This window comes from Neolamprologus brichardi, chromosome 17 (assembly GCF_056152115.1).
Source record: "Neolamprologus brichardi isolate AB-2024 chromosome 17, ASM5615211v1, whole genome shotgun sequence".
In the NCBI taxonomy this organism is placed as follows: domain Eukaryota; kingdom Metazoa; phylum Chordata; class Actinopteri; order Cichliformes; family Cichlidae; genus Neolamprologus; species Neolamprologus brichardi.
This window is the reverse complement of record NC_142120.1, coordinates 20,752,811-20,779,826: the sequence shown is the minus strand read 5'-3', so window position 1 is coordinate 20,779,826 and position 27,016 is coordinate 20,752,811. Positions and strand designations below refer to the sequence as shown.

Here is a 27,016-nt window from a genome sequence, read left to right as displayed (position 1 = left end):
TGTGAAAAGAAGTGACTAATTCAAAAGTGGATAAGTCATGTTTAAACATTTTTATTACTTTGGGAGAATGCAGTGAGAGATTTGCAGCTAGGCTCCAAAATCATCACTCACTTAAAGTATGAACCTGAAAATGAGTAAATCAACACACAGCACTGCATTTCAGTATAACAGAGGGGCTGACTGGAAACTTTGATGCCTAAATAGTAAAATTCGGTGTATTACATCTTCCAAGAGTTGTCTGACTGAACTAGCTCACAGGTTTTATTCCATTTTTGGTATTTTCTTTAAAAAGATGAAATCACAACATGAAGAATCTTTATAACCTATGAGTGTCACGCTAGAGAACAAATTCTATTAACTGCAAAATATGAGTGATGTGAAGCATACAATTAGACTTGTGTGCCATGTTAAGAGGTATTAGACTCAGTTTTTTAACTGCTTTTTTTTATGTTGAAGAATGTGGATTTGGCTTACAGTTTAAATTACTATCCAAACCTTTAATCTGCACTGGTAATAATAATAATAATAATGGATTGGATTTATATAGCGCTTTTCAAGGCACCCAAAGCGCTTTACAATGCTACTATTCATTCACACACTGGTGGAGGCAAGCTACGGTTGTAGCCACAGCTGCCCTGGGGCAGCCTGACAGAAGCGAGGCTGCCATATTGCGCCATCGGCCCCTCTGGCCAACACCAGTAGGCGGTAGGGTAAAGTGTCTTGCCCAAGGACACAACGACCAGGACAGAGAGCCCGGGGATCAAACCGGCGACCTTCCGGTTACAGATACGCTTCCCAACCCCCTGAGCCACGGTCGCCCCAAGGTGTGGCCAATCAAGCCCATTTGACTGCAGATGGTTCATTGATGAAAAAAGCTTCAAGACTGTTGGTTTTGGGTTCTCTTTACACACTGTATGCTTTCTGCCTTTTAAACTTTCTCACTCCATTGCCTCTCTTCATTTACTTGGTACCTTATCAAAAACCTATGACACCATTGATTTTGATATTCTTTGAAAAGCAAATTTGTAGTGTACCCTAAATTATCCTTAAATCCAATTTTATTTTTTGCCAAAGCAAAAAAAAATTGATCAGACTTTTTAGACAGTCCATGAAATTCCTGGGGATACATCATATATCGACTGGACTGGACTGTATTTTTGTGAATCTCTGCCAGCTTCGGCCAGCATTCTCTATTTTCTGTTCCTCACACTCATTACGATCTATAATTGATGTTCATAATTGATGATTTGTATTTATGGATGAATATTCATTGTTATTTTGAGTGCAATAAAACATAATTAATTTAGATGTTCTTGTATATTATCTAAAGGCATCCATGGCATAAGCATTTCCAATGACCTTCTTTGTATTGTATTGTATTGTATGTTATATTGTTACTTTTCAAAAACTATTGTTAATCATGAGCATGCATGTTTTCCAAAACAATGTCAAATCTGGATTTATATGATCACAGAACAGTTTGCTAATTTGTCTCAATCTTTTACATAAGCTTTGGCCAAAGAAGATGACAGTGTTTCTGCATCATGCTCACATGTCGTATCTTCTCTGCATGATGGAGCTTTAACCTGCATGTGTAGACAGAACAGTGAGCCTTGGCCTGAAGATCATAAGCATCCAATACTGATTTTCAGCCTTAATCCTTGCATGCAGAGATTTCTTCAGATTCTTTTGATGACATTATGTACTGTAGATCAGGAGTTCTTAACCTTTTTTTTTTTTTTTTTTTTACCTCTGGGCCTAACTTTTCCACTACAAAGTGGCTGGGAGCCCATAGATATTAACACTGTATTGAATAAATTGTTGTTGCTTTTGGTTTGATTTATATTTAATAACTAAATCAAATCTACTTCATTTTAACAGCTAAAACCTTGTCAAATAAATGACATGATGCAGTGTAATAATCACAAAGACATTTATGTGTCTGTGTGAACAAGCACATAAAACAAAACAGGTTAACAATTCATGGAACAAATCAAACTGCAAGTAGAAATTGAAAGGCTCAAGTCAGACTTAATACCACAAAATAATTGATAATTCAATTTTACAACAGCAAAAAAGACAAGAAAAAAGGGAAAATAGAAATTGCTTAAATAAAAGAATAAACTGTTATAAAATTTAAATAAAGTGCAAATGAAAACATAGCCGTATAATCTGTGAGTGAATCTAAAAGTTACTTCAGCAGTAAACCTTTTTTCACTGGCAGAACCAGAAGTTACTCTTTATATTTGAGAAAAATTAACAACAGCAAACACCATCAAATCCAGTCTGGGTAGAATGGGGGAAAGGCTCCCTCTCACAGTAGCTTCCAGTGTTGCTCTGAGTCTGTTCTCTGGTCTTGGTTGTGGCCACAATGGAAAATCCTGATTCACACAGATATGTAGTTGTGAATGGGAGGAGTTTCACAGCTCTCAGTGCCAGACATGGGTACTCCTTGGAGACAGGAATCCATAAGGAGCCCAGTTCCAGTTTGCCCTGCTGCAAATTTAAAGTGCTATCGGTGGAAAATTCCAGAACGTGGGATTCCAGATGTGAGAGCAAAGCAACATCATTTTCAGTGGGATCCACAAAAAATGGGTCCAAAATCCACGCGTGTCCTTCTCTCGGCTCCTCAGGGAAATATTCATCTAATTTTTCTGCCAGTTGTGAAAGGTGTTGACAGACACCTGAAGGGAGTTTTCAAAGAAGTGAGACTTTTCCTGGGGCCTCTTAGCCCACAAAGCAAGTTCCTCTTGAAGGCTTCAACTCTGCCTGCAACAAAAAACATGTTACTGTTTCTAACTTGAAGTGAGATGTTCAGCTGGTTCAGCAGTGAAAAAATGTCACAGAGGTAGGCAAGCTTAGCTGTGAACTTTGAGTTGGCATAATAATGTGACAAGATGTGACAAGATGATATTTTTTATACTGAAAAACTTAGATTTTTATGTATGTTACAGATTTATTATTTCCTTTGTCCTCTGATTGCAAAGAGTAGACAGTATTTTTTTAAAAGAGCAAAAAAAGACAAAGATTGTGATGACAGTGAGTGAGGGTCATCAATAATCATGACATGCGTAGGAGTAAACTAAATAAATGTCCTATCAATGCAGCTGAATTTGACATCTTACTGTGACTGAAAAAGATAAGAACAATGTTTTTTTATGTCTTTCTATCACAATTAATAAAGATAGACAATTGAGTGGCCTCAACATTAGAACTGACCTAATTCACATCAGCCATAAACCGGGCTGCACTGCAGACATGCAGCATTTAGTTTGACTGTGCTGCCATCTAGTGGCAGCAGCTGTTTTATTCTAAAGTACAAAATATGATCAAAAGTACATGATTTATTTTTTTATTTTTCATTTTTCTTTCTACAGCAACATTTAATTTTAATTTATTTAAAATTCCATTTATTTTATTTAGAAATAGAATAATAATTAAAATAAGATAATAAATAAGGGAAAGCTTTTATATGATAGAAAAACAATAGATTTTTGATGAGGTAAGTGTGCTTTGTTGTTGTTTTTTAAACTATACAACCTTCCATTAAAACAGCAGCAAGTTAATGTCTGAATGAGCTTTCAAGATGCTTAAAATGGATTTTATGCCATTATACTGGCTTTAATTCGTTGAGTGTTTGTGTAGGGTTTTTATTTATTTTGTTTATATATATATATATATATATATACACACACATACATACATACATACATACACACACACACACACACACACACACACACACACCCTGGATCACCTGTTGAGGAAAAAAAGAGAAAACATGCAAAAAAGAGAGCAATATAATAAACAACACCATCTTGATAATCTATGTGTATATAACAGTAAATACTAAATATTGAATATTATTGATCACCAGGGCACAAATTGCTTTGAGGTAGCAGCCAAGAAAGGCGTAGTGTGTGTCTGTGTACACCTGTGAGCATGAGTGCACTTGTATTCAAAAGGTTTCTTCTTGTAACGATCTGCTAGAGAGTGTGGGGAGCCATAGCCCCGTCCCCCAGGGCATGAAGCAGGCATGGAGGAGATCCAGGCTCCAGATGTCCAGAGAGCCCCAGAGCGCAAGAGTCCAAGGAAGGCCAACGGAAGGGCAACCATGCCACCCTCCCGGAAAGAGCTGAGGAGAGCCCCAGACAAGGGGTCACCACTTTCACACTCGTTTTGCTATCTGGTGAAAGTCAGCTGCTGGTATGGTTATCATGACAGTATTTATCCACTTTCTCTATTAATCATTGCTTTCTGCTTTAGGTTAAGTCATGTGGTTTTCGGACACAAAATGATCCCTATGAGTGTCACCTGTTCCAGTAAAACACCAAGAGATAATCTTAATAACATAAAATGGTGATAAAAATTTAAAAAGTAAAATGCAACACTGCTTTTAATAAGACAAGGAATAAATGCTGCCGAAAAAGTTTTACTCTTGTGATTTATTGCAAAGAGCAGTAAAATAAACATTTGAATTTAAGTCATTATTTTATCAACGAGTGCACTCTCAGTGCTGCTGTTTATCTCTAAGGTGATGGCTGCACATTAGAGCTCTGAAACTTTGGTGGTTTCAGACCATTTTAAACCAAAACTCTGAACAAAACCTGCCATTACCATGGTGATTTAACCAGGGAAAAAGAAAGAGACACTTTCATGACACAAAAAAACAGTTTTAAACTGTTTTAAACTCTGGATGTGATAAAAGCAGTTTTTAGTTGCAGCAGCAGGCAAGGAAAGACACAGATGGAGATGAGCACTGGTTTGTTAGATAAAAAGAGGCAGTTCCGCTGATTTGATTGGTGTTAAACAACCGTAACATCCAGTCTCTGTGCTTGTACTCTGTGACAGATCCCTTTTAGAACGGTATTAAATTATCTTTGGATTAAAATTTCCCTTCTCCACTTTAACCACATTAGTCCTCCAGTCATATTCCATCACTATCATTGTAGACACGTTTCTGCTGTCTCACAATCCTCAGTGTTTCTTGCCTTCAGCTATCACCTGACCTCTCTGTGCACACCTGTTTCCAGTCTTCTAATTAGTCCCTGAACATATGAACCACCATCATTTTCTCTCTTCTTTGTCAAATTGCCAGCCCTGGGACTTTCAACCCATTCCTCCAGTTGCCAGTTTTTTGGATCTTTTTGCACTCCTGTTTTGGGTCAAACTGCTGTTTGGTTTTTTTTTGGATTTTTGGTTTTGCTTGTTTGTTTTGTTTGTTTTTTTAAAAAAAAATAAATAAAAAAGCTTTGATCTTTGTTTTAATACATTCTCTCTCTGGGTGGTGTGGTGTGCCAGAGACAAGCGTCAACCTCTTAAAAACTGCACTTCCTCTAAAAACAACTTGATGTTCCAAAAATGAGTATGCGATGTGTGAGTTAATTAGGTATCACTGAAAACACAACTTAGAAAAATAATACATAAAATGATACAAAGGTGTAACCACAAGATAACCAAAATACAAATAAATAACCAGGATCCCAGATTATGGTGCCTTGAAATATGACAAAAATTCACAATTTAACCTTTAAGCTTAAATCCACTAAAATAATATTAAGAAACACCTATGATTATGAAAGTCACATTTTTACCGAACAAACATCTCTATCCTATGACAGAGAAATACAGAAAACCACAAGCTGCTGGCCCATGGCTTCCCTGACAAATGAGCAGAATGCACACCAGACATTCCTTTCACCCGCTGCTAGGGACCAGGCTAACTTACCATGCTAGCGTTACAGTTATACTAGGGGTGGGCAACTCCAGGCCTCAAGGGCCGGTGTCCCTGCAGGTTTTAGATGTGTCCTTGAACCAACACAGCTGATTTAAATGGCCAAATTAGCTCCTCAACATGTCCTGAAGTTCTCCAGAGGCCTGGTAACAAACTAATCATGTGATTCAGGTGTGTTGATCCAAGGTGAGATCTAAAACCTGCAGGACATCGGCCCTCGAGGCCTGGAATTGCCCACCCCTGAGTTATACCCTGGAGATAAAATTGTTAAAAACTTCAGTTAGCGAACTCAGATCAATACTCACACTGGATGAATCAAAAATTTAACAGAATAAAATACAGCAGTTCGGTCATATTCATATCAAAACTAATGGCCTTAAGAAACTTTTATTCAGTTAAGAGCAACGTGACATGCTACAGTACTGCGACTGGAGCACACATGCATGCTCCCACATCATCACACAGCATACAACCATATACACAAACACACACAGACTCAGTACATGTAGGCAGGAGGTTACAACCCAAAATAAATTATTTAAGAAAAACCAGGTGCTTCAACACAACTGCTACACTTCCAGAATTGGTATTATCAGCCTCACTTGTTAACAGCAGTGGCCCTCTCGATGAAGCGCTTGTTAGTAACCAGTCGTCAATAATTAGAAGCCTGGATAGTGTCCCCAAGGGTGTGTTGTATTTTAAGGGGTAGAGTAACTTTAATACTGAAAATTTTCTGTTACTGTTTCGCGAAGGGTTAAAAAATGAAAGCCCACAATTTAGATTTGGCAGAAAGTTTTATTAAATCAATTTGGTTAAGAGCAAAGAAAAGGAAAAATTTATGATTATAACAATAACAAAATAATAATCGTCATTTCACCTGAATCTTATGTGTCTAATTAGCCTGCTCTGAGCTAACAATGATTTTGTTCTCATCTTTAGGAGGAGGGAGGTTAGAGGAGAAATGGGCAAATCCATGGCTGAAGATGTATCTTCTCCCATTGCTTTGTGTTAATTTGAGTGGTGGTTTGATCCCTCTTAACGTCTCTCTGCTGGAATTTCCAATCATTGACTTCTGATATCTGATTTTCTGACTGTTCATCCTGAAGAACTTCCAGGAACTAACCCAGAACATCTACAGGTTTTCCAATTTATGTTCTGTCATGTGTCCACTCGTCTCCATCTTCCAACCTTAGATATCCAGTCACTGTGTTTGCATAAGATCCACTGATACATAGCCACTCCCTATCATCCTCTCTATCATCAATCTTTCACTCACTTTTAACTAAGGTTACTAAGGTTATTTTGTTTCACGTCTTCCTTTTTTTTTTTTTTTTTTACCTTTTTTACCTCAAGTAGATTTGCCTTTAGCCCTTTCTGAAGAAGAACATTGATTTAGGCACAATCCCTTTTAAACCAGCCAATCACAATTTACTCTCTCTATCCATTCTCTACCCAGTCTGTCAGTTAGGCCTTTTTTTTATAATCACCATTATATTTTGTTACTCTTATTCTTATTCATCATTTTGGGCCAATAAACATTTTATATTCCAATAATTATGTTATGATCAGTATTTGTGTTCGTAAAACCAGACGACTGAGTGGTTCTTGAACTTTAATAGTTTTAGTATTTTTCATATATTTTCAACTACTCCACACTCCTAAGGCTTACGAAACTGCATCTTTTATATATAATATGCCCCATATAAGAGGACTAGAATACTGCATACTATCAAATAACACACACCAAAAAATGTTTTGCTTTTTAAGTTATGCTTTGTACAGCTGGGAGAAAAAGTCTACGAGGTAGCGGTGTAATCCTGCAAAACACCACAACCTCAACCTCAACATTTTTCTCCTGCTTCTCTTTCTCTCAAGGCACAAATCCTGACCATCGAGTCTTCTTTTTATACCCAAACCCAGTGCAATGGTTAAAGGTAAGAGGACCTGCATTTGTAGTTCCTTTCATTTATCTTCCATGGCAATGAATTCATCAGCATTGTTACGTTTGACCTGACGGATCATGCAGATGGCCATGAGCAGGGCCAGCAGCTATAAAGACAGATAGATGAACATGGGGTTAGTTCACGAACAGACAGGCTATACAATTGAAAAAGGTGCAGTTTAACAACACTAAAGCCCACTGAGAAGGAAAATGAATGCTATTGCTCCAACACTGGAATGAATAGCTTTTACTCTGGAGCTTGTTGCTAGTAATGCGATGGAGGACACACCACCTGTATCAACTTACTATACAATATAGTTAATACACTAGGGCAGACCTTCCCAAAGTGTGGGGCCCGCCCCCTAGGGGGCGCCCTTTCTCACTTTCTCTCTTCCCCTCTGTTTTTCTTTCCCCCCTTCTCTTTCTCTTACTCCCTTTCCTTTCGGGGGATAGGAAAGGGAGAAAGAGTCATGTCTGTCCCGTCTGTAACAACTGAAAATAAAATAAAATAAATATTAATAACAAAGGTCAATCAAATGGACCAATACGGCAAGGCCGTGATGATCCACTTGGTAAAGTATATCTGTTGGGCATCTTTTTTGGCATTCAGACAATAATTCTGATGGCTAAAAAACCAAACGAGACAGGCAAAAAAAAAGAAGAAGAAGAAGAAGAAGAAATTAAATATGAAATCTGCCAGTTTCAATGAATAGCTCTTTGGGAATCATGTTGTTGGTTCAAAACTACAATTTTATGTCAATGAAATTGTTATCTTTGGCATTTTCCATACATTAAACTAAAGAAATGGAAAAAAATCAAATTTTAAAGAAATGTGGGTCTCATTTCCTGTTCATTGAGATTCTAAAGATGCCATAGAAAGACTGATTTTGTGTTATATGTTAAAGATGGCCATGGTGATTTTTACAAAATCTACAGAGAACCACATAGTCACGGTAACACACAGTAAAAACCAATGAAAATAAAGGAAAAACAACAGTGGAACTTACTGCTGTAACAGCAAATGCAAAGAAGAAGCTTATAATCATCTTGAAGATGTAGTCCAAGAACCAAAAAACATGCTCCCCACAGGCCTGCAGAAGGGAAGAAAATAATTACCTGTAAACACAACTGACTTAGATTGTATCATGTTTGAATTGACTGGTCGCTTGATTGACTAAATACCTTTGCATAGATTGTCTGCGGACCTCTTTTTCCCTGCAAGAAAGCAGAAACACAACATGAAAGCAAATAAAAACAGCCCATTTTAATTATCTGATACATTTTAGGAAATATAGTTTAACATAGAGTAGATCATAGGTATAACAGCAAACAATAGACTTTTTAAAAACCAAGAAAAAAACAATTCATTCTTGATGAATGTATGGCCACAAAATTCTTGAACTTTAATTTTTAAAAGTGACAATCTGACGCTGATTTTACACAGCAAAGACTTGATGGTGAAAAAGAGAGTGTTTACATTCACAACACCAGAGTCAATTTAACAGATGCTTCTGAAGAGATTATTCATTAGTCTGTCAAAATATTTAAAGTAACATGACTGACTACATTTAATAATTTAAACATGTCATGAGGATGAATTTTCCATGAAATTAAGTTTAAAGGTTTCCTCTTTTTTTTTCCAAGTCTGAGATTCTGGTTTTATTTTATAAAACTAACCTGAGGTCTGTATTTGCATTCAGTTGCATCTGATGTGCATTCACAGGAATCTGGGATTTCGTTGCCCCAGTCCTCAGTACTCCCTATTCCACAGCATTTGAACTGTTTACACATGTCAAAAACAAATAGACAAATTAAAAATTTCAACACAATTCTGCAATATTGTTCATTTTTGCAATATGTAAACGAATTAAGTCCAGAAAATTATTAAAGGTTTTCTATATAAGATGCAATCAAAAAGTTCCTTGACTACAAGCAAAAATGATCAGTGATCATGAGCATGAGTGTTGTTTCTTCTGTGTTAATGCAGTTGTGTGTATTTTTTCCATGAGGTCTCACGGCCAGCGACAAGTTCTTTTTTAACACTATGAGAAATGTGAGGGCAAGCATTCAAGCATTCACCCTAAAGAGCCATGGCATGTGCCATGATGAACCTGCTCACAATGTACAGGAATTCATCACAGAGTTGCAGATACCTGAGTGTGTCTTGTTAGAGCAGAACTTCCTCAGAATGATCAGAAAGAGCAGCAGCCATTAATCAGTTCAGAGGTGCCCAAGGAGACAACCTTGAAGTGTAGCTCAAGGCAGAATTTAAAATGAGTATGAGTTTTACCTTTTATAGAACTTTTTGATCACGTTTTATATAGTAGGGAGAAATAGTTATTTTATCCTCTGATTAAGAAGTCATCCTATACCCTTAGCATAAGATTGGCCCGACAGCATAATGTTTCCAGCTCCGTGCTTGACTGTTGAAATGGTGTTGTTTGGGTCATAATCAGTGTTTATCCTCCTCCCAACTAAATGAGAGTCTACAATTCATTTCTAATGGCTGGTCATTTTTGATTGAAAAAAACAGAAGTGTACAAATGTTTAATAACGCACACAAAATTGTATACAAACTAAAATAATTTATTTTGTGTGTTGAAATTCTCTTTGTGGACAACCCCTAAAATCTTAGGTCAGTCTAATCAAAAAGGATCAAACTCACTGTTTGATTGCACTCTCCTGGGGCTCTGTTGGTTTGTTTCATTCAGTGTTTCATTGCTCAACATTCTCGAACTCGTGACACTACATTTTTCAAAGATAAAACTTTTAAATTGGTAAAATTTGACTGGAATACAGCTTGAGATTGAATGTCTTTTGTTTTATTTTTCTGAATTTTTGGTTGACATTCTGTCTTAATCCATTCAAATTAAACTACCAAAAAATATAAAGTATTCATTTCTTTGTAAACGAGCAAATTAAGCAGGATATCAAAGAAGTATTTCCCCCATTGTATGTTTCTACTGGAATTCATATGTGTTGTGGAAAGAGTCCTGTCATATTTAAAAAAGAAAGGAAAAAAAGACTCCTCTCATAGAGGTACATTACAAGTTCCTGTAGCATGTCAAGCATGTGTCTAATGCCTGGTACTTCTATGTAGGGCTCCACTAGTTCACTGGATTTACTTAGGAAGGCAGCCTTTATCTTCAAATAAAAAGAACATCTTTAGTATCATGGTACAGAAATGAGAGAATATATCATCATCATGACAGACAGAGAAGTCACAAGTCTCAAGTAGCAGAGAAACAATAACTTTGACAACTTTATTTATAATTTTCCAATATGACAAAAGTACAGAAAAATATAACTCGAATTGCGATTACAAACACTGCCATTGTGAAACTGGTTACGCCACGCAGTGGCAAACCAGCTGAATGCAGAAAAAATGTGTAATCTATGGGCACATACAAAAAAAGTACTATCACGTGAACAAGGCAAAAAACAAAAAAACAAAAACCAAACAAACAAACAAACAAACAAAAGAACAGAAAAAACAAAACCCACCAAAAAAACCAAAACAAACAAAAATAAAATAAAATAAATACATAAATAAAAGGGGGGCTGCATTGTGCGCAGTTCTTTTTGGCTTGCTACAGATAGTAGGTGGCTTTAAAGAAAGAAAGAGAAAAAAAAAAAAAACCCAAACCCAGATAAAAGCAGTATTATATCATACTTCAGTAAATGACAACTTCTCCACATATTCAACAAAGGATGACCAGGTTTTGTAGTATTTACTTTGAGACCCTCTCAAACTGTATCTCAAATGCTCTATCTGCAAACACCTCATCACCTCTCTCACCCACTGAACAAACACTGGCAGACCTGAATCCTTCCATTTAAGAAGAATTAGCCTGCGTGCCAGGAGAGATGAGAAAGCCACTGCATTCATTTGATAAGAAGTTATCCCGTGTTGGTTTGGGAGTATACCAAAGACTGCTGTCATCGGATTAGGATCAATTGTTTTCCCACACACATATGAAAGAGCTTTAAAAACTAATTCCCAGAACCGGTTCAAATCAGAGCAGGTCCAGAACATATGGCTCATAGTGGCGGGTGATTGCTTGCACCTTGGACATCTATCATCGGAGGTACTGTATATTTTGGCTAGTTTAGCTTTGGTTAGGTACGCCCGGTGAAGAATTTTAAACTGTATTATACAATGTCGTATACAGATTGAGGATTCATGGATCCTGCTAACACTAAGGTCCCATAGGTCGTCTGGGATCTGGAGGTTTAAGTCCAGCTCCCAGGCATTTCTGGCTTTGGACACAGAGTCTGCCTTTATATGCTGCAATGTGCTATATATTTGAGAGATGTGGCCTCTAGCCATAGATCGAAATTGCAGACAGTCCTCAAGTGGACAGTCATTAGGTAGACTTGGATAAGAAGTGAAGTGTTTAACTGCAAAGCTACGCGCTTGTAAGTATCTAAAGAAGTGGTTCTTCGGGATTCCAAAATCTTTAGATAATGTTTCAAAAGATAGAAATGACCCTTTAACAAACAGATCAGAGAAGCAGATAATTCCTCTGCTGTACCAAACCTTGAACCCTGCATCGCTCTGAGCTGGTAAAAAAAGATGATTTGACGTAATAGGGGAGCAGACAAGTGACCGCCTCAGCCCGAAATGTCGTCGACACTGAAACCAGACATTGAGAGAGTTCTTAACCACAGGATTTTTAAAATTAACATTGCGACTGACTGGTAGACCTGAACACATTATTGCAACAGGGGATATGGTGAAATTGCCGTCTAGCTCCATAGTGGACCAAGGCGGCCCTCTGCCCTCCCTAAAAGCCCGCATCCAGGTGGATAGTTTCACAATATTGGCAGCCCAATAATAATACATAAAGTTTGGTAGGGCCAGGCCGCCTTCTGACTTAGAACACTGTAACAGGGATTTACGGATTCTTGGAACTTTTTTGTCCCAAATAAAAGATGATATGAGTCCGTCTAACTGGGTGAAAAAGGTTTTAGGAAGAAAAAGGGGTATCATCTGGAAGAGGTACATAAATCGAGGCAAGACTACCATTTTGATCGTGTTGACCCGTCCAGCAAGAGAGATGGGTAATACTGACCAGCGTGCCAAATCCGATTTTGTTTTCTCTAATAAAGGGGTAAAATTTCGTTTAAAAAGATCCTGATAAGTGTCTGTGATTTGAATACCCAAATAGGCGAATGAGGAGTGTTCCAGTCTAAACTGAAAGGCTGAGTAGTCAGCCTCCTTTGCCAGACTGTTACCAGGGAACAGTGTGCTTTTAGCAAGGTTCAATCTGTAACCAGACAGGCGGCCAAAGGATTCAATGAGGTCCAGAGCTAAAGGAATTGATGCCTCCGGGTCTGTAATATACAGAAGGAGATCATCTGCATACAAGGAGCACTTATGAATAGTGTTTCCCCTAGTGATCCCCCTTATTCTGGGGTCCATTCTCAATGCTGCCGCCAGTGGCTCTATTGACAAATTGAATAGCAGGGGGCTTAAGGGGCATCCCTGTCAGGTGCCTCTATGTAAGGAAAAGTATTCTGAAGTAGTGTTATTGGTGCGGACTGAAGACAGGGGCGCTGAGTACAGAGTCCTGATCCATGAAATAAAATTAGAACCGAAGCCAAATTTTTTCAAAATGTAGAACAAATATTGCCAATCCACACAGTCAAAAGCCTTCTCGGCATCTAGTGAGACTATTATCTCGGGGTGATCAACAGAGTGGTCAGAATATAGGATATTTAACAGCCGTCTGATATTGAAATATGACTGGCGGTTCACTATAAAGCCTGTTTGGTCCTCATGTATAATAGAAGGTACTACCTTCTCAATACGAAGTGCGAGAGCTTTTGTGAGGATCTTATAATCCACATTCAGTAGACTAATGGGGCGGTAGGATCCACATTTTTGAGGATCCTTGTCTTTTTTGAGTATTACAGAGATTGTGGCTTGGGACAGAGTATGTGGCAATGTGCTTGTTGCCTGAATTTCTGAAAAAACCTCAGACATTAGAGAAACTAACTTGCCGGCAAAGCGTTTATAGAAATCACACGAGAAGCCATCTGGGCCCGGTGCCTTGCCATTTCGCAAAGAATTAACTGCCTGCAATATTTCCGCAGAGGTAATAGGTCTTTCTAGTAGCTCACGTTGATCTGGGTTAATAGTGGGAGTATCTATGTTCCTCAAAAAGGAATCCAAGTCAGCCTCTGAATAATCAGTGCGGGAAGTATAGAGATCCTGATAAAATAGTTTGAAAGCAGCATTAATTCCATCAGGGTGTGTTACCACCTGACCGGAGTCTAACTGTATGTCGGGTATAGACTGAGCTGTGGCAGATTGATGAAGCTGATGCGAAAGATATCTACTTGCTTTTTCACCATGCTCGTATACATGATGTCTTGATCTAAGTAGGAGCTTCTCAGTTTCTTTAATTGAGAGAGTGTCAAATTCAGACTGCAGCAGTACCTTCTGCTTATATAAATCAGCGGTTGGACAGGTAGCATATTGCGTGTCAATGTTAGCTATGAGCTCTGTCAGCTCTCGAAGCCGTTCGTTTCGCTTTTTATTCTTATAAGATGAAAAGGAAATAATTTGGCCCCGCAAATATGCTTTTAGCGACTCCCAAATTATAGATTTTGAAACATCTGGAGTGTTATTTGTTTCTAGAAAAAGCTCGATGTGGTGTTCAATGAACTTGCAAAACTCCTCATCTGACATTAATGCTGAGTCAAATTTCCAGAACCGCTGCCTTGCGCATACATTTGGAAATGCGATATCAACCTGTACTGGTGCATGATCAGAAATTACAATTGCATGGTATTTACACATGGTGACCCTTGGGATAAGGAAATTATCCAGAAGAAAATAATCAATCCTGGAATACGAATGATGCACGGGAGAGAAGAAGGAATAGTATTTTGCTAAGGGCTCAGTGATACGCAGTGGATCTGAAATGCCATAGTTTTGAAGAAATGTATTCAGAACGGACACTGATCTGGAGGTCCCAGTAGACTGACGCGGCTTAGATCTGTCAAGGTTGGGATCGAATACCAGATTCAGATCCCCACCCATGATCAGGTGATGCGTATTTAAGTCTGGTAGCAGGCCAATTAGCTTTATAAAGAATTGTGGATTGTCCCAAGTTGGTGCATAAGTATTTACCAAGATAACTGGAGTGTTGTGGAGCTTACCAGTAACTATCAGAAAGCGACCATTCACATCACATTTTACATTTGAGGTGATGAAGGGAAAATTTTTCCTAACAAGAATGGCAACCCCCCGCGATTTAGAGTTAAATCCAGAATGGTAGACCTGGGAAACCCAACTTTGTGTCAGCCTATTGCTCTGCGTGGAACACAGATGTGTCTCCTGTAGAAAGACAATGTCCGGTTTGAAAGTTGACAGATGAGTAAATATCCTTTTACGTTTTTTAAAATTATTTAGGCCTTTCACATTCCATGTAATAAATTTAGTAGAATCAGGTGTAGTTGTAGCACTGTTGGTTACATTGTAAGCCATATTCACACTTTCAAGACAATCATGACAGGCAAGCCGAACAATAATTTGGGGTAAGTATACACACAGAACTGCAGCCAACAAGAGAAAAAAGAAATAGAAAATAAAAAAACAAAAGAACAAAAGTAAAAACCCATTGTAACTACAAACGTAACTCCCACAAACCGGGAGCAAGCTACGCCCTCCCCCCCAAAAGAGCTTATATTCAACATGTCTCTTCGCTCCCCAGAACAAAAGTTGCCCCTAGCAGGGAACGCCAACTATGATATAATGTTTAGACATCTGGCAGATTGGAAAGCCACACGTGACTTCTCTTGGTCGTTTACTTCGCTCAGTGATAAACAATTATATGCAGACCTATTAAATTATGAAAGTAGCAAAAGTACAAACCTCCATCTAAGGTGCAGTCTGTCAGTGAACAATAGTGTCAAAAAGCAATTGAGGTTCCACAGTCCACTCAGTCCGTGTCTTGATTCCCACACACAGCCAAGATGCGATTCTTGACGTATTCTTTAGCAGCCGTCGGATTGGTGAATATTTCCTCACCAAGAGGGGAAGAAATCCTTAGCTTCGCTGGGTATAGCATCCCGAATCTCACACCCCGACATCCGCGCAGTAGATCTTTAGCTTCTTTAAAGGCCCCCCATCTCTTTGCGACTGCAGATGGCAGGTCAGGGAAAATTAGGATTCTGTCACCATTATGCATCAGGGGACTATCTAACGTGGCCCTGCGAAGTACCTCCTCCTTTTCTTGAAAGTAGTGAAATTTGACAATAAGTGGCCTGGGTCTCTGGTCTCTCGCAGGGACGGGCTGGAGGCTGCGATGTGCCCGATCCAGAGTCGGAGCGGTATCCAGAGCCAAAACCTCCTTTAGTAGCTGGGCCACAGAGGTGACAGGGCGCGTCCCAGTCTCAAAGTGCTCCCTCACGCCAAGTATTCGAATGTTGCATCTGCGCTGTCTCCCCTCAAGGACTTCGGTCTTGTCCGAAAGAGCTGACACAACTTCTTTCAGGCTAGTTAGCCGGCTATGGTGGTCAGTGCAGGTAGTAGCTAGAGCATCAATCTTAGCACAAAGTTCAGTCCGCACTTCATCTATTTGGTCAGAAACATTGCTGCGAAGCGAATCGATCAGCTCATTAAGAGCTTGGCACTTGGTCTCGACTTTTGCTTCCAGCGTAGAAATTTTGGTTCTTCTACGTTCTTCTCCAAGTTAGCTATGGCAGCCATTAGCGCGGCCGTGTCCGGGGATGTAGCATTGCTATCAGTTGCCTTGGCTCCATCAGTCTTTCTGGTGTTTTTGGATCCTGACATTGTTGCAAAGTTCCCTTAGGTGATGCGCACGTTTGCAGTGATAACTCAGCTGACGACAGATAACGCGTTAGTGCCCAATGTCGCAGTATTTATTTGAAAAAATAGCGTATCCCCACAGAGCAACTCAGCCACGCGTCTTTACATGTCGCTGCTCCTACGTCCCTCCAGAGAAACAATAACTAAAACCTAAAGATACTATAGAAAATTGAAGAATAGAAACCAAATGGTGTGCATCAAACTACGTTTTGACTTTTTGGAGTTGATTGATTTCTCCAAAGAAATACAGCTTCTTTTTTTTTTTGTCACTAAGGTACTGAATAAATGAAAGAAAAACTATAATGACGAAAGAAACATCAAGGTAGTTGATCTCAAAGGTAGACAAAAAACAAGGTCATCAGACGATAAATGAGATTCTGACTATTCTAATATAGGGAGTATAATAACAAAGAGGAAGAGAGGACAACAGGATTAGGATAAGGAAAAGAAAATTCGCATCTGGACAGATCACTGGATAGGGAGAAGGACAGATGACCTGGTTTCTTCTGACAACTACAGTGATGCCACAGATTATCATGATGATCATTCCAGTCCCCACGAGACCTGCAAACTGTACATGAAGCAATATTTTAAAAATTAACACAATCATCACCTTGATCTTGTTGTTTTTATTGTGAAATTAAAAACACATGATAAAGAGGTATCAGCTCTTTATCTTGTTTGAACTCTTGTTCTTACTATTTTGATGGAAAGGTCTTTCTCACAGCAGGCAGCAAAGATTCCCAGGAAGGAGACACCGAGGACACCAAACGCAAACAGCCAAAACCAGCCGATGCTTGGCATGCCAAATGATAAGAGCTGGAAACAACGCCTTTGCCAGATTAAATTGGAACGTTTCTTTATTTGTTGAGATAAACCAAATACAACTAATGAATCTGAGTCTCCTCACTAATATCTAATAATATAGATCATGACTCAAGCATTTCAAAATCTGAACAAGGCCATACCAGGACCAACCTGCAACTTGCCACCCATATTCAGATAGTAAACATTAACAGGTCCCACGATCTACCAGTTTCATGGTGTTTCTCTCTGCCTGAAAACTGTCTGTTTCCATATAAACACTGCAAACATTTCTAGACGAGTGTTGCAAATTTCAGATACATAATTTGGAGAATGACTGATACTACCTGGCTCAGTGCTCACAATTGCAAATTAGCTGCTTTTTTTTTCTGAGCATTTGTTTCAGAGCATTACTGCACTCAGTTACATTTTAGTAACAATGCAATGATTACAATGACTTCATTATTTTTACCCTGTTTTTTGTTTTGTTTTGTTCCCCCATAATTCTGCTGCTGCCCAGAAGAATCTGATGAAGGCAAACTGATAGTATGACTAGTAGTGACCATTAGTGAGGGCATTATTCTCACCTACCACACACGATGAGATTTTGAGACTTTTACCTGACAAACAGTCATATTTCCAGTTGATGCCTTCGAGAAAGAATAAAAAATACTGGGCCAAGACAGCTGTTTTTATTCTTGGTGGGGAAGAAACTGAAAGCAAACTATAGTTACTATTAAACTATGCTATAAAATGTTGTGCCTTTTGTGAGAGCCTTCAATTTGTATGGCATAGTTCAGGGTTCGGGACCTATAGTTTTGCAGTTTTTGACTTTGAATTCTTGTTTATTATTGAACATTCTCTGTCTTGCGAATTTTGCAGTTTAGAAAGCTTTGAGGTTTTTCTTTTTCTGGGCTTATACTTATCACATGTATCTGGTCTTTAGGATTCTTAGTCTTTAGTTCATTTTACTGTAATGGTCTGGTTTTGCTCGTGTTTACAGTTTCTATTTTTATTTGTTACTTTGTGTTTTAGGTTATTCTAGCATTTTTGATATATTCCTTTATTTTGTTAAACTTTTATCTGCATGTTCAGTGGCTCCCTGTTTAATTACTTCCTGTTCCATTTTGTGAGTCATCCATCTCTTGTGCCTTGCTATTAATTTTATTTTCCTCCATGTTATTGTTGTCATTAATTTCAGATGTGTCTTATTACCACCCTGTGTGAAATTCCTTGATGATCTTGTGTGTATATTTGCAGCCCTGCTCTTCCCTTTGTTTTTGTCAGTGAAAACTTTGTATTTAGTTTCACTTTTCTTCCGATTTTGGCCAATGGTCTAAAGAAGAGGTTAATTTTTTATTAAAGTTTGCCTTTCAGTCTTTTCATTTCTGGCTTCTTCCCCCATCCTTACAATTTTTCCAATGTTCCAATGGTGGTAAGAAAAAGGTAGCCGGTTTGACTCAACCTAAAGAAATAGTCTTGCACTTTCAAGGTTGAACTATTTCTTTATTGCTGCAAAATAACAAATGTACATAACATCTAATTTTAGTTAAACCATAATTCAGGTTTGGGGTCCAATTTTCATTGAATGTTCTCAATGGAGATCATGCTAAACTTAATCTTAAGATAAGTGAGTGGGTATATCATAAAAAATAAATATACTGTGGATGTTTAAATCTTTAATAATTTTACTATTTTCCATTTTTTCTCTTTGTGATATTGTGAATAACCTGAAGACTAAAGTGCTGGTGGATTAAAGTGGATTCAACAGTCATGTACGGTATTGTTTTTTACCTGGGTTGCAAAGGAACTGAAGAGTAAAGTGAGCTGTGCTACCAGGAAAATCATTCCACATCCTATCAGCTGAGGAAACAGAGTCACAGTAGTTAGTGTTTAATAAAATTGGTACATGTTGTAAACATACACGCCAAAATGTATAGAGACCTAAGTGTGTCAACAAAACATGAAGTCCAGAGAACTAAACTTTAAAAATACAGTAAAATTTACACATTATATGAACAAAATAACGAGTGACTAGTGACCTGAAGTCAGTTGAAAAGGAGTCAGAAGAATGTATGGGTGTATCCTTGCCTTCCAGTAAAAAACTGCATTGTTCATAAAAGAAGATATGAGATATGTATATGTGATAATATTGAACTGTTAACTGAATAAAGTTGATGTGCAATAATTTAACATGATTCAGCCCGGGCGGCTGAGAGAGAAGTTGGGGGACATGCAGGTGGAAGCTCCACTGGTCCAGTGGATCAGTGGAGCTGACAGGCAGACCACAGTTTGTGAGACTGCAGAGCTGTGTGTCAGAAAAGCTGAACAGCAACATAGGAGCATCCTAGGGAACTGTTCTGTCCCCTTTCCTCTTCACCATCTATACAGCTGACTTTAAGTACATCACAAAAACTTGTCTCATCCAGAAATATTCTGATGACAGGGCCATTATTGGACGTGCAGAGATGGGACAGGAAGAGAAGTACAGAGGACTGATTGATCACTTTGTGTGGTGGTGTGAGGAGAATCACATGCAGCTGAATGTGGCTGGTGGTGGAGCTGGTGGTGGACTTGGGCAGAAACAGATCCCAACCCTCCCCTGTCCGCATTGGTGGGACTGATGTCAAAATAGTCACATCCTACAAATATTCTAGTGCAACTGTATCACAAGTCATCATACATCAAGGAACACAGCAATGTGTGGAGGTTTGACAACAATGTGAGGAGGAGAATGGAGGCCATAAAGACACATGAGATAGTAAGGCAGAAAAAGGACACATAGGAACACAGCTTAAAAAATAAACAAAAGAGATCTGGGGAAACAAAACTAATGCACATGAGATGAAGACCAAACAAATTAAAAATGAAGTGACAACAGAGACTAGACAAGACACAGGGAAGGTAACCAAATCCAAAAAACCTAAGTTGAAAGCTGAATCATCATCAAAAACCTAAAGCTCCAGCATATAACTAGGGATGGGTACCGGTATCGGTTCTGACATAAAAGGTAGTAACCAGACCGAAAAGCAGCGCACATTTTGGTGCTTTATTTCGGTGCTTTATTTCGGTGCTTTTTTTTCCCTGAGATGTCATACACTTTGGATTCTAGCCAATCATTTTACCTTCGCAAGCGTAGTAGGCGAGCCCAGGTACGTACGTTCTTTTAGAGCAGAGCTACAGATTAAAAACGCCCAAGGCGAAGCGGTCAAATTCTGGCTGTACTTCACAGCAAAAGATGCAAACTCAGCAGCCTGCAGCAAGTGGTTTAAGGTGATACTGAGCAAAGGAGGTAACTCCTCGAATCTGATGAAACACCTGGCAACGTATAGCATTTAGTTAAAAGCCGAGAAATGCACCGTATTTGATAGCTTGGTGCGAGACCTCACACCGTGCACATCTACTGCGGGTGGGTTGGCTGTTATCGGACCCAGAGTTAGCAACATCCCCCAAAAACCCAAAGAGGAGAGTCCTGGCCCCTAGCCCTGTCAGTGTAGCAGAAATGATGACGGATGATGATGGCAGCAGCAGCCGTTCTTCTCTGCGTGAGTAGCTTAATGCTGTTCGTGTGTAAGCTAACCACGTCATTAAATTAATGCATGTAAGGTGAACTAGCAAACACCGTCGTAGTTCCATGCGGCTGTCTTCTTGTTTGATGGCAGATACTCCCTTCACCCTGGCCAAAAAAGCTAAAATGACCAAAGAAAAAGTGGAAAACAGCTAAACATGAGAGGTTTTTGGACAAAGTTTGTGTTTTTTCCATTAATTAAGCACTGCTTCCAGCCAAGAGTGATACCATAAATCCCCTATAGCTGCAGAAAAGGCTAACATTGTTATCTTTTTACAAAAAACAGCTGAACATGAGAGGTTTTTGGACCAATTTTGTGTTCTCCATTCTTTAAGCACCGGTTCGAGCACCGTTTAAGCACCGGCACCGTTTCAAAAGTACCGGTTTGGTACTGGTATCAGATAAAACCTAAACGATACCCATCCCTACATATAACCCCAAGACATAATTACATGAACTGAAAAATGGGTAAGAAATCTCTGAAAGCAAGAGCAAAGAACAAAATAACTCAAAACAATGACCCAGAAGCCCTGACAAATACTCAGTTTACGCAAATGCACCTTAACTGGACATTGCTTTATTTTGTTTTGCTTTTACAACACAGAACAACCACAGAAAGACTTTTCAAATGAAACTATGACTGATGTGCTTCCTGCACACAAAAAACAACAAGATCTTTTTTTAAAAATGCATTCATTGTTTTACATGTCTTTACAAGCACAGGCAGGTGTCAGGTTAAATGCCATTTTGACTTGATTACTTTAATGTGAGGAGGTTTTGGCTTTAATTTGAACATAATAAAAATGAAGATTATTAAATAAACAATAAACTTGACAGTTAATAAAGAAGTTAGCTAGCTTGTAACTAAGACATTTTTTTGTTTCATATACTACCATACTGCTAGAAATTTACCTCCAATAAGATTTAAAGTAAGAGACTCCTTAATGTCATGTGGTGCATGAATCATGTCCATGAGCCTATGGTTATTCTTTGCTATAGCACACTGAAAATGCTTTAATGTCGTACTTGACAAAACCGTTATTTTCTTCCAGTTTGGCACCATCCAGATATTTAACTGGATGTTTCTGGAATTAAATTCAAGTTTTGACCTTAGTTGTTTTTTCTGTTTTTCTTTTTTTTTTTTTACTTTAACCAGTAAAATCTACTATCCTCAACAACTTCAGTCTCCACAAATTAATAAAGATTTCAGTATATTTTTTCAAATATTTCTGCACAGGATTACTACAATACAACATAACATCAAATAACATAAAAAAGATATGAGGCTTTTGAAAAAGAAATTTTGCTATTTATGTTGTACATAAAAAACCTGCAAGAAAAATATTAAATAATAATATATAATATATATTATATAATAAATATTAAAATATTACTTTTTTTTCATAAAGGACAATTTAAAACATCACCATCATGTCCTGACCTCTGAGTCAATTTGTTACAGCCTAACTCAGTGCGTGTGGCTTCACTTCAGTAGCTCCTCATGACAATGTGTCATTATGTTTGACCTGATAAATCATGAAGGCGGTAATGAGCAGGCCCAGCAACTATAAAGACAGGCAGATGAACAGGTGGTTAGTTCACAAAAGAGGCAGTTACATTTAAAAAAAAAAAAAGAAGTTGCAGCTCGATAATGGTGGTGGTGTGAGGAAGAGAATGCTGTAACTGCGACTCCTTCAACATTACAATGACTAGCTTTCCAATGAAGCTTGTTACTAGTTGTGAAGGATATGCGTCCTATATCAACTTGGTTTAAACAGAAGTAAAGTTTATACATTCAAGCAACATTCACAGTTCAAAGCATCACAGTGGAGGGGAGGGGGGTTGCCTCTCATTTCCGAAACTGTAGCAATCAGAATTATTGTCTGAAGGCCAAGAAAAATGCCCAACAGACTTTTTTTTTTTTTTACCAAGTCGATCATTACGGCTTTTGCTATATTGGTCCACTTCATTGTCGTAGTTTATTTGATCTTTATTATTTATTTAGTTATTTTACTTTTAAATTATTACAATCAGAATAGACCAGACTGATGAACAGGAAAGAGAAAGCCAAAAAAAAGAAGTTGGGAAGACAATTAACAGGAGGATCAGTTTTAAAGTTGTTCATTTTTGCTAGCTCAGTGTAGTTTCGCTTTTATCACATGTATTTATTTTTAGGATATGGATCAACATGCAAAGGCATTCTCAGCAAACACTGATATCTGTATTATTAATAGATAATGGTGAACAAGCAGATAGAGTGAAATATCACTAAATATTATTTTATTAAATATAGAAATTTCTTAAAAAGCACTAGTTACAAAGGAAAACAACACTGGCACTCACTGCTATGACAGCAAATCCAAAGCAGAAGCCCATAGTGATCTCGGTTTGGACGAACTCCCTACAGGACTGATAAAGTGGAGGGAAAATGGTCATTATCTGGTATATAACTGACAAGCAGACAGCAACACCAATTTCATGCAATAATAGGTCAAATGTAGACCTGGGAAGCAACGGGGTACAAATATTTTGTTGCTGTACTTAAGTAGAATATTCAGGAAGTTGACTTGATTATTTATGTTTCTGACTTTTTACTTTTACTCCCTACATTTTAAAGCAAATATCTGTACTTTCTACTCCTTACACTTTTAGAAAAGACATGACTTGAAACATAAGCCTGAAAAGTAATATACTAGAAGACAATCCTATTAGTGTGTCACTATGTTGTATGGTATCACATGCAAAGATGTAACAGACGCTAACCTACGTAATTTATGCACAATATATAGCGCCATAAATAGTTGGTTAAAGTTACTCCAGTGTGGGTGTTTTTTGTTTGTTTGTTTTTTAAATGAGTGCAGATTGCCATAAGTTGTGACTGCAGAGTTTTCTGCTCAATCCTTGTGCCAGAAGAGGCATGTTGTTTTGTTTGTTTGTTAAGCCACTTAAATGAACCTAACAACTGGTTTGTGGAGTGCCCTAATGGACACTAATTTTTGCTCAAAATGTCATTAATTTGTATGTAGGGGTGAGAAGAGAGCGATGGGTATCTACATTTTCTCCAGCCATCTGTAAAACACATGGAAAACTCTGCCATCGTTTGGGCCTGCTTTTCAGCCAATTATGTTAGGAATCTATTCCAAATTTATGAAATTATGAAGTTAATTATGAACGTAACATCATACATTTATACAGTCCAAAAGTTTAACTGCACTGTTGGGTCTTAACAAGGTTCCAAGTAGAGCTTCAACATGCAACATATAGAAATGAGAGTGAGACAAAACAAAAAAGTCAAGTGGAAGACCCAAAAAAATTTCACCAGCACTAAGCTGAGCACTGAGGATCCAGTTGGTTGTCTGTCAAAACACTGGACAATCCTCAACCCAAATTATGACCGCTACTGGTGCCAACTGGTGCAGTCAGCACCAGTAACCATCAGACGGCATCTGAGACTGAGGGGCATCTTTAACAGCCTCTTCTCCTTGAATGCCACAGAACTAACTGTTTGGACTTTGCAAGACAGCACCAAACATGGGAGATTGAAAGGTGGAAGAAAGCTTTATTCTCTGGTGAGAAGCATGGACAGTGGAGGGGGCACCATAATGGTCTGGGGTGCTTTTTCTTTTAGTGGAACAATGCAGCTTCAGGAAGTGGAGGGGCATCGAACGCCGCTGGTTATGTCCAGATTTTGCAGAGAGCATCCCCAATTGGGTTTTTCAACAGGACAACGTTACAGTATATAATAATGGATTGCATTTATATAGCGCTTTTCGAGACCCTCAAAGCACTTTACAATTCCACTATTCATTCACTCTCACATTCACATACTGGTGGAGGCAAGCTGCAGTTGTAGCCCTTGGGCAGACTGATAGAAGCAAGGCTGCCATATTGCGCCATCAGCCCCTCTGGCCATCACCGGTAGGTGAAGTGTCTTGCCCAAGGACACAACGACCAAGACAGACAGAGCCGGGGATTGAACTGGAAACCTTCCGGTTACAAGATAAGCTTCCCAACCCCCCTGAACCACCATAATTATAGAATCTCTGAAAAAATGTAAAAAGTATAGGTATACAATGTGACAAGCTTTAAATGAATGTGCCTCCACATTATTGCCCTTGATGGATTCAAAAGACATTGCCATCATTTTTAATGAAATACTAAATACTGTTTAGTGGCATTACTACTCGTGGTTGCATAGTTTACATCACAGATAACAGATATCCTTATGGTCAAAGACCGGCTAAGGACCAGCCAGGTGGATATTCTAAGTGGCTTTAACTACAAGGAACATTTGACATTCCAGTTCAATTTTTTAAAACCAACCTGAGGTTTTGATGTGCATTCATATCCTCTTGAAGACCCGCATTCACAGGAGTCAGGGTTTTGGTCGTGCCAGTCCTTAGCACTCATTATTCCACAGCATTTGAACTGTTAGCAAATGAGGGAGGGACTTTCATAAATGAAAATAATCAACAAAATTCTACACTACTGTGTTTTTATCACTATGATGGGTATAAAATCATTATCACTGCAAAACAATTAAATCCAGAAAATAGTGAATATCTGTCTTAGATGCAATCAAACATTTCTTTGAATGCAAGAGTGAAAATGCCATGCTGGATAGCAATGTGCATCTCTGGGGCCTTCCAGTGCTACTGCTAGGTATGGACAGACTTGACTTTTCAAACGTGAGACCTCAATCTGACCCAGAAACCAAACAGCAGTTTCCATTGGAAAAGCTGACAGAGTGAGAAAACATGACCAGGAGTGTGCTTGTCGTTTGTTTTATAATAATGCACTTGTGTAAGACTGGCAGCATCAATTTTTTCTGACCTGGTTTCTTTGAACAGCTGCAATGACGCCAAAGATCATCATGATGATCATTCCAATCCCCATGAGGCCTGCGAACTGTACATGGAACAATGCTTAGAACATTACCACATCATCATTTTGTTCTAGTTTTGTTCATTGTAAAATTAACAACAAAAAGATAAACAGGTATCACTTTCTTTGTTATCTTGTTTAATGTGGACTCTTGTACTTACTATTGTGAGCATGAAGACTTTCTCAGAACATGCAGCATATATTCCCAGGATGGAGACACCTAGAGCGACAATGGCAAACAGAAATATCCAGCCCAAACCTGGCATAACCATATTTGACATGTCCTCCGGGAAAATAGGGAAACAACACAAACAAAAATAAACAAAGCATAATTTCTTGGAATGAAAAACATTTTTCTGTCTTGAGTGTTTATATGCTAATGGGACAGATAAGTAGCCCTGAATATTGTATTTCTATTGTTATACATCAGAAAACTGTGAAGCTTTTATTTTGATATGTGCATAGACAGGAAGCAGGAAGTGCAGAGTACATTGGAAAAAGCATGGCTACACCTTTGAAATCTGTTGTGTTGAATCCAAAATAATCCTTCAGAGGAGTCCTTCAGAAAGCAATGGTGTTTTGTGACATTATTTTCTACCTGCAGTAAAACGTAGAAAATAATGTACTTCAGTAGTACAGTAGTAGTTCATAGCTTTTGAGCTAATGATACAAATGTACGCTCACCTGTTTATTTTTTGTTGTATTATTATTCAGATGTATATCTACACGATACTTATTTTGTAGTCTCCTATGTTACTGCTTAACTATAGTTACCTGCTGATTATATGACAATCCATTAAGAGTTTTGTTTTATGTGTTTTTCACTCCAGTTCAATGATGTCAGGTCAACATGATTGCTATGTTCGAAGTCATTAAAGGAGCAAGTATGCTCACCTTCCTGGCTCTTGAAAAGGAGTTTGGCTGGTTATTTATCTATGTTCACGCTCAGGGACTTCAACACACAGAGAGAACAGTACAAACACCAAAGACAATTGCCCCAGAAAACAGGTTTGTAGGTTAAGTTACATTTAAAATTGTTTAAAATATTTGAGGTGCTAGGTACTGGAGTCCAATAGAAATGGAAAGCATATTTAATTAGCTGAAATGAGCCAAAACATCACCCCATTATGACATAAGACATGGTTCATGACTAAATTGTCCTCAGTGCTCATGAATGCATTTCAGGGCATTTGTTTCAGAGCACTACTGAACTCTTTTAGACTATAACAACAACAAGTCATC

The 27,016-nt window shown here is 38.3% G+C and overlaps 2 protein-coding genes across 2 annotated transcripts; both read right to left on the bottom strand.

Moving 5' to 3' along the window:
• Positions 1-7,696: 7,696 nt before the first annotated feature.
• LOC148097922 (CD63 antigen-like) lies at positions 7,697-17,322 on the bottom strand. The gene is made up of 7 exons (XM_087831069.1): positions 17,218-17,322; positions 17,015-17,089; positions 10,725-10,820; positions 9,354-9,455; positions 8,859-8,891; positions 8,684-8,767; positions 7,697-7,783 (listed from the first exon to the last, which is right to left on the bottom strand). The coding sequence occupies exons 1-7, from the start codon at positions 17,320-17,322 to the stop codon at positions 7,697-7,699; spliced, it is 582 nt and encodes a 193-aa protein (XP_087687195.1).
• Positions 15,629-16,482, bottom strand: LOC148097923 (uncharacterized). The gene is made up of 2 exons (XM_087831009.1): positions 16,369-16,482; positions 15,629-16,234 (listed from the first exon to the last, which is right to left on the bottom strand). Exons 1-2 carry the CDS (start codon positions 16,480-16,482, stop codon positions 15,629-15,631), a joined length of 720 nt encoding a protein of 239 aa, XP_087687135.1.
• Positions 17,323-27,016: the final 9,694 nt, after the last annotated feature.